Genomic DNA, 15,086 nt, shown 5'->3' on the forward strand with positions numbered 1-15,086 from the left:
TTACTTTCCCATTTGTTGATTTATTGGCCAGGACATGTTTATCCTTGTTAATTGGCACTACCTGATTCGCTCACTTCTCTCTTAGCTGGGCATCGTTGGCTCGTGGTCGTAGAGAGGCGTGTCCAAATAACTGCGGTACAATCATGATCACAGTGCGAGAGTGAGAAAGTTTGTAGTCTAACTTGCGACTAAATGAATGCGCGAAATTTCCGTATATCTAAACATTATGTACCTGGCCAACCAGTTTTAGTAACAGAGTTATGTATTAACTTGGTGGTTTTGGCATGGGTTGGAGACCAGACCGCTTCCCCTCAAATACAATTCAATTAACATACTTAACTTATATCGAAATTGAAATCTAATTAATAATTTTATAAATATGGACAATGGGCGGCAATACGCCACTCAGAAGTCTCTGCTGGGCACGTGGTTCCAATTCCTTCAAAGCCACGAGTCCCTTAATGGCTAAAGAACCTGTCACACTGTCAAATATTTGTGTGCAATGTAATTGACAATAGAGTTGTAGGGGAAGTGTTGGACGGAAAAGAGCCTTGAATTTCCCCCAACAAATATATTTGGACAGATAATCACAAATATGTTTCGAATAATGTGACAGTATCAAAGTTTACTTTTGGTCTGAGCTATCTCAAACTTTTCCACTTTTTTTATTCATTTTGTAATTAAATAATTCTTCACAGTGCTGGATATTTTTTTCCTTGTTATTCAGTTTGAGCATTTTTACCTTTTTTGAACATGAATAAATTTAAATCACAATATTTTTTGTTACTAATGAAACAAATTCTCAAAGATTGTTTTTAAAGTTAAAGAAAAATAATATTATTTTTAGGCTTAAAATACTTTCGCGTATGACATTCATGTTAACGTGACCTTAGTAACTATTTAACATTTTTATCATCTTTGATTGGCCATGTGATCTTCACTATTTTAAAGAATCGTTGAGACGGAAACCGATGTCATTTCCATTTTCGCTAGGCACGAATTTTGATTCGCCGATCGCATTCAATGTCCAACTTATGTAATAACCTGTCATATGTGCAGAATATTTTATGGAAACCCAACTCATCCAACTTGTCAAAGAAACATGGCAGTGCTAGTGACGTTTTTCGATGACGTCATAAAGCTCCAACTTTATTTTGACACTATATAGTAGGAGGTGATGGAAGCAGAAATTTGACAGTGTTACAAGGTCTTAAGATGGCATAGGGGATGCAAAGGAGAGTTCACACATACATAAAACAAGTGAGGGGGTTCTCCCCCTTTTCCTAGCTAACCCAACGCTCTTAGCCGAAAGGCCCTGCTACCCTGGGGCTACCATGGGCACAGAAACGGATATGCCGTTTACGTAATCGGGAAAGCCGTTCAAACCTCGACTATGACGAGAAGCTGAGGGCACCCTTCCCAGCATCACCCCCACCAAGAATCCCCTAGCTCACGAAGCTTACCAGACAATTGACTGTGTCCTTAGACCTTAGACATCGTCAGTAAAGCCAAGTCAAGTCCATCTGTGACATCTCATCAAAAAAAATGGGGGGGGGGGGAACTACATTCTATGTGGTGATCACGGCGAGGAATATCAGCGCTGGTTTCGTTCCAACAGGAACTTGGCTTGTCAATACTGATAAATTTTGGAGAAGACGATGTTCTGCCTAGTCAAGTCACAGATCTTGCTTACAGCAGTCATTGCCAGAAATATCTGCAGAAGTTACGAAAACTCCAGAAGCAAGAGCCGTATCTCCAAGTATTTTTGACATATACGAGAAAGTGGATGTTGAGAACGGAGAATACTCGGAACAATAACTGACTACTACGAATACACCCGCTGAAACTCTTAGACATATGTGTTGAGCAACTTCTTCAATGAACCCACAAACAACGAACCTGAGTGTATTGAACCTGTTTCCACTACATTCAAAGCAAATAGCTCGAATGTTTTCTCACCAGAAGCACTTAGACCATTGCCCAAAGCTTCACCAAAAAAAAAAAAAATAAGATGGGAATACAAAGGACAAGACGCAAGATATCTGTTGTTCTAACTTACACACTAATGAAGGACTAAACAATTAAAAAGCATGTGAAATACTTGAAGAAACATGAGTTTAGTGAGAAAAAAGAGAAATCTTAAGGCAAAATGAAGGATATTCGAAGAAGAAGAATAAAAAAAGAAATCTATGACAAAGAGGACTATAGCACAGAAAATAACTGTCTCTCTATGTGTTGCCTCGAGCCTTTCTCCCACTGCATATCGAGTGAGAAGTGGATTTCTTGCCTCGAATGTAAGGAATGGTCTCATAATGATTATATTGGAGGCAGGGCCGCAACTAGGGGGGCGCAAGTGGGGCATACGCCCCGGGCGCAAAGCTGTGGGGGCGCCGAAATCGCCGGCTTGCATTGTAATTCCTACTACAACTGATAGTGGGTTCATAAATGGAAGTTACAGTAGCACAGAAACTGTTACATGTAGGTATGAAAAATGCTTAAATAACACAATTTTTCCGTGGGAGGGCCCCCGGACCCCCCGCTTTATTGGTGTGGTATGTGCAAAAAAAGAGGGGGGGGGGGCATGAATCCAATCATGCCCCGGGTGCCAGAGACTCTAGTTGCGGCCCTGATTGGAGGAGCGCTCGACATGTTTGTCACAGCTGCTTGTTGGACTATATTTCTGACGGCACTTGAGTATACTTTTTATTGATCTCAAACAAATGCTTTATATTTATAGTTATATAATATATTTAATGTCTTGTAATGTTTATATTAAATATACTTAGCAATAACTGTGTGAAGGTGGTAACTTTACACTAAAAGTTGTGATTAAAGGAGTCTGTCTGATTAGGGTTAAATTAAAACATATTATTATTAATGGTCGTAATTACATACAAAAGGTTGATAACGACAGTAAAAGTTTATTATATTCATATTTATTAATAAATAACTTTTAAAAAACAATTATAGCCTTTAAATTAAATTTCCGTCATTAATATCCTCGAATTGACAACTGTTTCAAATTGCCTCGACCTCTGTTGCAACATTTCTTGGTACTAGGAGAGTTGAAACGCAGGGAGGATTTTCTGAGACTGTCTAGATTATTGCCTATTTTTATGTGTGCTTCACATAATGCACAGAACTGGTTTTGTTTGGTTATAGGTTTCGTGTAGGTGGGAATATATTTGACAGAGATATTCTAGGAAACGTAAGAACTGTGTCAACACTCCTCGGTCTCCACTACAGTTGCAGATTGCCCCTGCAGCAGTATTGCCTGATTTGGCAGCAAATCTGACCCCAACTCGACGGCTCGTTTTCCGATCACAATTTTCTACTCTTCCCGAGTAGCACACCTGTGACCTACAGAACAGCTGCACGAGTAGCACGAACCCGAGGTTCGCGCTACTCGTGCTGCTCGGCTCGTGGCACGCAAAGTCACACCAATGTCACTCTGGCACGACAAAAATTCTCGGATGCCATAGACATTCCGATTTGAAATTATTTTTTCATATCTCCGTTACAGTCACGGGTGCGAATTTTTTTATATGGGAGACATAATTCTGTTTTACAATGGTCGTTAAATTGGTGCATTGGTAATACAATCATTACTATAGTATTTTTGAAAGTTTTTTGACAGTAAATTCGTTCTTGGAATCTTTTATTGATGGCTGTTGTATGTGTGCGTTTTGCATAGCGCTATTTTTTTTTTTTGTTTGCCACGCTGTTAAATACGACCTGGTGTGATGTTTTGCTGTCACGTCGCTTCTTTCAAGTCGCGTCTGTCACTTGTATCGTGATTGTAGCATTGAAAGTACATTCGTTTTTTTTAATTTACTATTGCTTGCTGGTTCGCAGCGACGGCGCCTCGTACACGGGCGGCCGCTCCTCCGACCACCAGCTGCAGGTGCTGAAGAACCTCACCGACCTGCTGAGGCACACGTTCAGCAGCCAGTTCGTGTTCCCGGTGCTGGGTCACGAGGACCCCAACCCGGGGCTGGGGCAGAGCTACGGTGAGGTGGCCGACCTGTGGAGCCACTGGCTGCCCACCGAGGCCCTGAACACCATCGGCCGAGGTGAGCCGCGAGGATGGGAAAAGACCGCCACGTCCAAGCGTCGATCACCTAGACCAGTTCCTCGAGCAGCTGCCAAATGACCACTGACTGATACAACGTCCGTGGTTAACTTGCCCAAAGTTCCGGCATGCGTTGCCACAGCGATCTTCAAAAAGGTTCAACAACTGAAGGCCTGGTGGCCTAGCATCCTGCTTAGACGTTGCTCAGTTTTCTGGTATCAGCGACTATCATAACTGTCAAAAAGAGACTTTATGTCAGTACACCAACCATCAGTTGTTATTTACCATTGAAGATGGCTGCAACAAATCAAGCTGAAACATCTAGCTCACCAAAATTGCATATTCCGGGAATCAGTTTAATACGTTTTCTTGCCATGATATGGTCTGAAAAACCCTAATTAAATTAAAATTTATTTTTTCCCCACCGTATGATATCAGTATGGAGCAAGGTGGTTATGTGTTGAGATAACAGGACTCACATATTTGGTGACCTGGTTTTGAATCCGGTCAAATCACCTAGCAATTTAGGGTTTCCTATAAATCACTCAAAGAAAGTGCTGGGATCGTGGTTTGCTGTAGTACCTTGAACTGTAATAAAATGTGTACTCGTGTTCAGCGATTTTCGCTGTCGACGAGAGACACTACACAAAAGAAAAATTAAATAAATAACTTACAAGACAAACCGTTAACACAAGGGACAAACCAAAATGGAAAAGAAATAATCATAAACGCTTTCAGTTAAATAACTATTAAAAGAAATACCTGCACGAAAAAAAACAGTGGATTATTTTACAATAAACGTGTATGGATGATGAACCATGGTCAATTAAATATCTACGATAAAGTTCAATGGCGAATGATGATGGTAGTAGCAACAAATCTTTTGATGAACGAACAAGCGTAGAAAGTATCAAACGTCATAATAAACGCAATTCAAAAGCAAGGAATAACGAAAATAAACAAAAATTAAAATGACCAAGAAATTTAAAGACTTCACGATGTGTATTTTTTCGAAGGGATGAGACACATGATGCAAGAAACAATCGTAGTATCCTCTTTACTGGTGATAACATCTTGATTAATTTTTAGCGAAAGTTTGCTTTAAATTTACGATTTTGTTTTCGGTCCTTCCAATATTAAATGCTTTTGGACTGCTATTCTTTGTGAATACTCAGGTCTGTCTGTTTATATTTATGATCGCTTGGATTTAAGTTGGACTGTGTTTATAATTTATGTTCATTCATGTTTGACAGTTAAATTACCTTTGGATGAACATATTAAATTATTTTATAACTTTTTGTTGGCGGTGCTCTACGAAACATCCTTTTTTTTTTTTTTGCAACAAAAATAACATTGGTTGCACCAAACAATATGTTATTTAAACATGAGCCACGGCAAATATTATGTGCTTGCAAGGAAAAGATAAAATATACGTGCATGTAATTTTCAGTAATAACAAATTGCATTGTTTCGTTTTATGTATCTTCCTTTCTTTCCAGGCGGCTACTATACATTTGAGCAAAAGGGAAAGAAACTCAGACTTGTGGCTCTGAACACGAACGTGTACGTCAAGGGCGGGATCTTGAGCTTCGACGATGATCCCATCGGCCAGTGGAACTGGTTGGAAAATGTGCTAGATAAGTCCAGGAAAAGTAAAGAGACGGTAAGTGTTCACGTGGACCGAAAGAAACAATTTTGTGAATAATAATAGCGCTGTTTCCGAATGAATTTTGAAAGTTCATTTTAATATTATAGGGGATCACTTAAAAAAAGTCATCTGAAGCGATGTGAGCCATTTTTATTGACCTAGAATATTTTTCAAATAACCTTAAAGAATCACCTATGCATACTTTCGTCAAAGGACCAGTAGTTCGCGCCCATTCATTCTTGTGACGTTTGAGAAGTTTATGGCACTATATTGCCCGTAAAAAATATACTGACGATAGTCTGTTGCCTAGACTGTTGCAAACACTGTTGTTTACACCCTTTTATCAATGAACGAAAAATTATTGACTAAAGGTTTAACAATTGATAATGGCCTAAGATATAGCATGGAAAACTTTATGCGAACTCAAGTAATTAACTGATTAAAAGTATATATTTGTGGTTACACCAGGTGGTTTTAGCGTCTTAATAATTATAATAATTAGAAAATCTTTCCATGGGCTAGTTTTTTACTGAATGTATTCTTGAAACTAAAAAGACAATTGGTTATAAGCTGCATCGTTAAAGGATAGGGTGCATAATTTGTTCTAATACCAATTGTCATAAGGTCATTTGTCCTTATTTAAGAACAAACGATTTTAAGGACATACTACGGAAATGCACTTGTAGGAAAAACGATGTGTACTCTAAAGGACAAAATTCACTACTATTTGGAAACACATTTCATTGCTGTACTAATGTAAACGCTGAGACTAGCTGGAAAGGACCTAGTACAAAAGGTCTAAAATATACCTAATGTTTTTAAATGGAAATAACAATTTGTTAGATTATAATAGGTGATTGCGTGACTGAATGAGAGTGGTGTGGTTTTCAAATTTCAGCAACATTTTCGTCACTTCAATACTTAGTCCGCCCACCTACCTGCATTAAACGTACTGCCTAATGCAGAATACAGTGGTATAGAATAAAACGGCATGACTGTATTTGGCACAACACTGATATTTAACGAGAAAATTCGGTGCATGAACTTCGTGACAAAACTTTGAATCTCAGAAAGATAAATAACGTTTAGTCAGAACCTATTATGTAAGTAAGAATTTTTGGGGGCATCAATTTTAGAATTCTTGAGGCCAAAGAATTAACTTTTTTTCCATATTGTAACTATTTGCAACGCTTTTCATTTGAGTTATTTGACTAAAAATGTGGAGCTTCGGAGATTTGTCCTCTTGCAACTGGCACGTTATTAAGAAATTTTTATATAAAAGCTGCATAATATCTCTCCTTATTTCTGAAAATTTAATCTTTATATAAAATAGGATATTCGAATGTTTGACCTACCGCCATGAAAGTTGGCAGATCGAAGTGTTTTTACATGGAGAAGGATTTATGGTTTCCATTTTTTTTTGTAACTCGCCTCTAGATGGTGCTGCAGCGCATCAACTTCTGAACCGTTCAACCCATCGCCATGGGTAAACAGAAAATCATAGGTCGTAGGACAAACAAACAGCACTTGCGTGTCATTTTTCTATATCCACTACACTGTCACATAGCTCTATCCATTTTGCTTTAACTCGCGGAAAATATATATCACCCTGTGTTCAGTCCGTGCAACGCCGAGTACTGCTGCTAGTTAAATATATAAATCGTAGCACTACATTTTATCCTGTGTTGTCATAACCGAACTGTACTACAAATATGTATTTATCCACAGTATGTTTGTAATATTCGACTGCTATCTACGTTGGTACCAATATCTGGTCCCTTAGTTTCACTCTGTAATTCCTCTTCTTTTTTAGTAATGATATTTTCATTGAGAGCATTTGCCGAAACACTGCAATACAAAAATAGCTTTTTAAATCAGTAGCCTATGCTTGCTTTAATTCAATCACAAAAAAAAAATAGGTTCAATTTAAAAAGTTTGTATTTTTTTAGTTCTATTGGTTATAACTTGTCACTTTTATGTCTGTAGCCTGAACTCTTGGCTGTCATTAAGTTGTTCGACTCCAGTGGAGGTATTATACAAAATCCTTAATATGATTTTCTAAAATAAACTAATGTCTTCTTACCATGTCATAGTACTAGGAATAGTTCACAGATATAGTGTTATTTCGGACAATACTAGGTCTTCGTTTTGACTGCGAATAAGATTGGAATACCTTCCCTTGCTGTATATGACTTAATGATTGTCCTTAACCCCTGAAGGGATGTGTGACGAACTATCTTGTTCGTAGGTGTACCTGGTGGGTCACATTCCTCCCGGGGTGGATGAGAGACAGAGCGGGGCGTTGGTCACCCCTCAGGCATCCTTCCAAGAGAAGTTCAACAGGCAGTACCTCAGGCTGGTGCGCAAATACTCCGACATCATCGTGGGACAATTCTTCGGGCACCTCCACTCCGATTCGTTCCGCATCATCTATGCGGACACCGGTGAGATGCGTTTGAAACTGATGTCATTAATATGTATTCGAACACCCACCAGGCTGGACTTCACAGCTCTAAACATACTAAAGGGAAGGTAAACCATTGATTGGCAGCCGCTTATGTTAGACATCCTTTCTGTCTCTCACTCTTCCGCGTGGGATTTGCATCGCAAATGACTTCATGAACCCTTTTGGTTCCAGTTATAGAGCGAATAATATTAATGATGATCTTATTTCACAAAACATAGAAACACAAATATGTTTGTAGAACATCGTGGTACTTTAAAACACCACAAAATGTTATTGTTTCTAGCAATAAAGTTTTCAATTTAAACCCGATGAAGCGATGTGAATCAGTAAGAATATAGGAAATGGACATTCTCTTAAGGAATTTTTGATCATTGTTTAACTACTGACATCCAATGTAACTCTGTGCTTCATTTAAAATGAATCCAGTGTTGAATTAGTGTAATCTCGTGATAAAGCAGTGAACTTCTATTTAAAAATGACTATAAACCATCAGATATGAGTGGAGCAGTTTCAGTTTGTTTACAATCAAGTCTCGCTGATTGGGAGCCTTTTCGATTTGCGAGCGCACCTGACTTGTTCTATCTGTTTCTTGCTAGTTCAGACTGTTCAAGTTTGTTGTGCAGGAAGGCCAGTCTCCTGGATGTTCATCGCCCCAGCCTTGTCGCCAAGAAGGATCCCAAGCGGAGCCAACAATCCTGGCCTGAGACTTTACAAGTTCAACACGGACACTGGACAGGTTAGATAGAACACATTATTTCAATGACAAGATGACTGCAGGTTAAACATATATCATGAATGGTCTCTGGTATTGCACAAATAAAAATAAGGTGAGTTGTAGTTGGGGCAATGACGTGAGATTTCGTGCTGAAGTCTCTTTTTGAATACTCCAGGTTTGAATGTTAATGGCTGGATTCACCTGAATAGTCTTCATCCATCGGAGGTTACTACAGTCCCATAACTCCAACAAACCCACATATTCAAACTCACCAAAAACAGCTGGTTCCCGCCAACTGTGCCATCCTAGCAGATGTATATGTTTTTCAAGTATACTTTGCTGATTAGAGAATATGCTAAATTCTCATTAATATTAATTTTTATTATGAATACACTTTATTTAAAAAAATACTATGGACTTCAAAAATTGTTCAGGTAACATTAAAATTCATTGAAAATATACCATAGTTGTCGTTAATTTCCTATTCAGATGGGTGGGTAAGTGTTGAGTAATTCATCCAAAATATTTATTGCATTTTATATATGTTTATAAATTTGTTATCAGTTTTAAAATTAATTCGGAACAGAGTGGCTGCGTTTGATTTAAATATTTTGCTCTTTTTTTCCTTAGCTACTGGAAAAAATGCAGTTCTGCCTAGATTTGGTGTCACACATTTATGAGCAGTACTACCTGATCTTGGTGATGGTTAACCAACTTGCATGACCATCAAGAGCTTTTTGTCCTTCCCTTAGGTGTTGAACTAAGTGCAATACTACCTAGATATGGTAATGGCCTCCCATCGTGTATGGTTATGCAAGATCTTGCTGTCCTTCCCCTAGGTGCAAATTGTAGTTTTCCATAGTGAATGCAAAATTTTGAAGTTAAATATGTCGTTATATGGTTTATCGTGACTACTTGCAATACTACCTCGAATTTTTGTCGGCCATTCAATTTGCATAGCCATGTACCTAGTCCTGGACTAGGTACATACATTATTAACTGATTTGTCCTAGGTGCTGAATAACCTGCACTTGTAAACGGCCTGTAAACTCGCATGGCCATGCAAGTTTTTCCTGTCCTAGGTGCTGGACTACGTACATTACTATCTGATTTGGTGATGTCACCAACATGCATGAACATGCAAGACCACCTTATCATTATCCTAGGTGCTGGACAACCTGAACTTGTGGTCGGCCAGAGAACTCGCATGGCCATGCAAGATCTTCCTGTCTTTCTCCTAAGTGTTTGACTACGTGCATTACTGCCTAGTTTTGGTGTCGGTCAACCAACATGCTCGAACATGCAAGATCATCACATCATTCCCACAGGTGCTGGACTACGTGCAGTACTATCTGATTTGGTGATGTCACCAACATGCATGAACATGCAAGACCACCTTATCATTATCCTAGGTGCTGGACAACCTGAACTTGTGGTCGGCCAGAGAACTCGCATGGCCATGCAAGATCTTCCTGTCTTTCTCCTAAGTGTTTGACTACGTGCATTACTGCCTAGTTTTGGTGTCGGTCAACCAACATGCTCGAACATGCAAGATCATCACATCATTCCCACAGGTGCTGGACTACGTGCAGTACTATCTGATTTGGTGATGTCACCAACATGCATGAACATGCAAGACCACCTTATCATTATCCTAGGTGCTGGACAACCTGAACTTGTGGTCGGCCAGAGAACTCGCATGGCCATGCAAGTTCTTCCTGTCTTTCTCCTAAGTGTTTGACTGCATGCATTACTGCCTAGTTTTGGTGTCGGTCAACCAACATGCTCGAACATGCAAGATCATCACGTCATTCCCACAGGTGCTGGACTACGTGCAGTACTATCTGGACTTGGTGGCGGCCAACCAGCGCGGCCAGGCAGACTGGCAGCAGGAGTACAACCTCACGAACTACTACGGCCTCGGTGAAGTGTCGGCGGCGTCCTTGAACGAGTTGGCTGAGAGCTTCATCACGCCAGAAGGGTCGCAGCTGTTTGCGAAGTGAGTGCGAACTTGGAATTTGGGATTTACCATCACGAGATGTAATTTTGTGACGTTCACTTTCTAACTTGCCGTCACCACATCACAACACCCAATGACTTGTCGGAAATGGTGCGTGACCACGCCTGATGATGGCTTATATGCATGACTTTGGATATCAGCCTTAAACACAGTCACTTTAATAAAATACAGTCCTTAAAAACTGTTTCATAAAGCAAACGCTCTACTTTAACCAATGTTCTGGGTGTTGCGCAAACCTGGCACAGACCATCAGCTTATCAAAAAGCAGTTTCAATTTGAATTTACTTAGAAAATATTACAGCGCAAAGAAAATTGACTGCATGTTGTTCTTTAATTTCCATCTCCATACTGCCGAGGGCAATGGCACCTCAAGAATAGCGTTGCGTGCCGTCACGACTGAACATTGTAGTTTTCCATAATGAATGCAAAATTGATTGGCCAAACATGTCGTTGTATGGTTTTTCGTTGACTTATTTTTTCGCTGAAGGTATTATTACTATGAACGAAATTACGAGCTACCCGCCTAGAAATTTACAAACTTCTGTGGATCGATGTGACGCAATGTTAAACCGCTGGACTTACATTTATAAGGACCCAAGTTCGAATTTCGGACCAACCTTCCACTTTCATTATTTTCCAATGTTTTCCGGAAAATATTTCCAAGGACAGTCTTTGATGGTTTCTTCCCCAGTTTTCTTGAATCACATTGTTTATTACTCGTTCAGTTTTCTGCGAGTGAGAGTGAAAAAATAGGTTAAATTTCTCGCTACTTGCTTTATAGCCAACACCTATCGCAACATTTATCGCCTTATCGCAAATCGGACGTAGGTGAAACTCGCAAGCTAGCGAATATTAATGTGCTTACTTTAAACAATGTTTTAAACAGCGAGCCCTTTATTATAGATGTCTCGTGTGGCGTGTACCTTACGCACGCTGAAAAAAATCACTCATTTGAGTGGTTCCCAAACATACCTATAAGAAGAGTCCCGGGTATTTCGCGAATTCGTTTGGCGTCAAGCTAAAATTTAAAACCTTATGTTCGCTCTACCGATGTTTGCTTTTCCATTGGCTAATTTTTGGGAGAACTTTTTTTCGGTCGTCAGTCGTCACTACCTGATTCGCTTTCTTCTCTTCTTCCTGGGCTTCGTTGGCTCACGGTGGCGGAAGGGCGTTTTCAAATAACTGCGGTCCAAACATCAACACAGTGCAAGAGTACGAAGTTTTAAAATATATCTTGAAAACAAATGTATCCTTAAAATTTCCGAACCTCTACTTATAAGCCTTAAGCTTCACTTGAAATAAGAAACTTATAACGTTTAATTTATGTATTTTTTATAGTTTTTAGGTTTTCTCAAATATATTTCGTAACAATTAACCCTGCCAATATTTTATCTTGTAAATAAAATGAAATTGTATGTTACCACAAACAATTGTGTTTACATTTCAAAATCATTTTTGTCATTACAAAACATTTCAATGGTTTATTACCTGCTAATTATTTTGTCGTGTTCAAAATATGCATTTTCAGTGAATAATACAGGATCGAGATAAAATGTGAACACACCGAAAACAATTAACTCATGGCTACGTCTGTCATCTATCCCAAAAGCGGGTTTCGCTAGGATTCATAACTGGGCTACTTTATGTAGGAAGGAATATGAACCAAAATATGCATTTTTGATTTCAACAGATTTTTTTTTGCCATAACAATTCCTTTTGTTTGTTTCATAAGGTTTGACTGCGTTAAAGATAATATAAATTTTCATAAACTGTCTGACTGTAACAGTAACTAGCTGCTACATTTTTTTGTGTGAAATATTTGGGAAATTGTAGTTTTTTTTTATCATTTATACAATAGTGTAAATAGTAACTTTGTAGGGTTTTTAATGAGTGATCTCTGCTTTTTTCATGAAGGTAAATTTTAAATGTTAGAAAAATAATATGTGTCATTACATTTAAAGCCATCATGATTTTTTACTTGTCTCTCCCCTTAACGAGAATTAAGCCCCGCCATCTTAGATTTGTTCTAATTATTTTTTTGGCTATAATTCCTAATTATAACTATTTATCCCAATGGTTTGGCATGTCAAGGCATAAATCATATCTCCCAGAGAGTGTATACTTTGCTGAAACCACGTATTTACTAACAGGCTATAGTCTGTAAGCGCCGCAAGGAAATAACTTATTATTTCCCGCGGGTTACTACAACGTTAACAAGCGCGTTAATTTCAACAAGAAGCCAAAGCTAAGTTTTATGCCATGTCAAGTTAAAAAAAAAAAAAACATTAAAATTGGAAGCTTTATTGCAAGGGAGATCAAAATATTTGAATTTGCAAGATAGCCATATCTAATACCCATTAAGGCACATTCGCACACATTATGTTAATATATTTATTTATTTATTATTTTCTTGTCATTACAATTATATAAGGGGTATTCTTGAATAAGGGCCCTTAAGTAAAATGGCGCACGTGTGACTGGTAGCACGGGAAACAGCATCGCCGGGTCTGTGCGCGCAGGTACTACCGCGCCAACTCGGTCCAGCAGCCCTACAGCTCGGACCCGCGCAACTGCGACCTCAGCTGCACCTTCAACCACTACTGCGCCGTGACGCGCGTGGACTACGCCGAGTTCCAGAGCTGCCTGGAGGCGGAGACGAGCGCCTTCTCGGCCAGGACCTCGAGGACCCCGCTGTGGGGCGTGGTCGCGACGCTGTCCTTCGCGGCGGCCTGCCACGCGTCCTGATGGCTCCTGCTGCTCCTGGGGCGCGCGCGCGCGCTCTAGCGGCGTCGTGCATCGTGGAACGTTTCAGATACCTCGCGTCGTGACACGACATCCCTGCAATGTTCCAGCAATGCATCGCAGCGAGCGTTGCAATGTAACGTTTCTGCAATGTTCAAGAAATGCATCGCAGCGAGCATTGCAATGTAAAGTTTCCGCAATGTTTCAGAAATACATCGCAGCGAGCGTTGCAATGTAACTTTTCCGCAATGTTTCAGAAATGCATCGCAGCGACCATTGCAATGTAACGTTTCCGCAATGTTTCAGAAATGCATCGCAGCGAACGTTGCAATGTAACGTTACCGCAATGTTTCAGAAATGCATCGCAGCGAGCATTGCAATGTAGGTAACGTTTCCGCAATGTTTCAGAAATGCATCGCAGCGACCATTGCAATGTAACGTTTCCGCAATGTTCAAGAAATGCATCGCAGCGAGCGTTGCAATGTAACGTTTCCGCAATGTTCAAGAAATGCATCGCAGCGAGCGTTGCAATGTAAAGTTTCCGCAATGTTTCAGAAATGCATCGCAGCGAGCGTTCCAATGTAACGTTTCCGCAATGTTCAAGAAATGCATCGCAGCGAGCGTTGCAATGTAAAGTTTCCGCAATGTTTCAGAAATACATCGCAGCAAGCGTTGCAATGTAACGTTTCCGCAATGTTTCATAAATGCATCGCAGCGAGCGTTGCAATGTAACGTTTCCGCAATGTTCAAGAAATGCATCGCAGCGAGCGTTGCAATGTAAAGTTTCCGCAATGTTTCATAAATGCATCGCAGCGAGCGTTCCAATGTAACGTTTCCGCAATGTTCAAGAAATGCATCGCAGCGAGCGTTGCAATGTAAAGTTTCCGCAATGTTTCAGAAATGCATCGCAGCGAGCGTTCCAATGTAACGTTTCCGCAATGTTCAAGAAATGCATCGCAGCGAGCGTTGCAATGTAAAGTTTCCGCAATGTTCCAGAAATACATCGCAGCGAGTGTTGCAGTGTTAACGTTTCCGCAATGTTCAGAAATGCATCGCAGCGAGCGTTGCAATGTTACGTTTCCGTAATGTTCCAGAAATGCATCGCAGCGAGCGTTGCAATGTAACGTTTCCGCAATGTTCCAGAAATGTATCGCAGTGGGTGTTGCAATGTAACGTTTCTGCAATGTTTAAGAAATTCGTCGCAGCGAACATTGCAATTTAACGATTCAGTAATGTTTCAGAAATGCAACCCAGCGAGCATTGAAATGTAACGTTTTCGCAATGTTCAAGAAATGCATCGCAGCGAGTTTTGCAATGTAACTTTTCCGCAATGTTTCAGAAATGTATCGCAGCGACCATTGCAATGTAACGTTTCCGTAATGTTTCAGAAATGCATCGCAGCGAGCATTGCAATGTAGGTAA

General features: G+C 39.8%; 1 protein-coding gene across 1 annotated transcript in view; it reads left to right on the forward strand.

The window, feature by feature from the left end:
- Positions 1–13,667, forward strand: part of LOC134528148 (acid sphingomyelinase-like phosphodiesterase 3b) — a 270,302-nt gene extending 256,635 nt beyond the window's left edge. Inside the window, exons 5-10 of the mRNA XM_063361477.1 lie at positions 3,856–4,073; positions 5,572–5,735; positions 7,969–8,164; positions 8,811–8,923; positions 10,723–10,901; positions 13,442–13,667. Of these exons, the coding sequence (XP_063217547.1) occupies positions 3,856–4,073; positions 5,572–5,735; positions 7,969–8,164; positions 8,811–8,923; positions 10,723–10,901; positions 13,442–13,667 (1,096 nt within the window). The remainder of the gene's footprint in view (positions 1–3,855; positions 4,074–5,571; positions 5,736–7,968; positions 8,165–8,810; positions 8,924–10,722; positions 10,902–13,441) is intronic.
- The last annotated feature ends 1,419 nt before the right edge of the window (positions 13,668–15,086 follow it).

This window comes from Bacillus rossius, chromosome 1 (assembly GCF_032445375.1).
Source record: "Bacillus rossius redtenbacheri isolate Brsri chromosome 1, Brsri_v3, whole genome shotgun sequence".
In the NCBI taxonomy this organism is placed as follows: Eukaryota; Metazoa; Arthropoda; class Insecta; order Phasmatodea; family Bacillidae; genus Bacillus; species Bacillus rossius.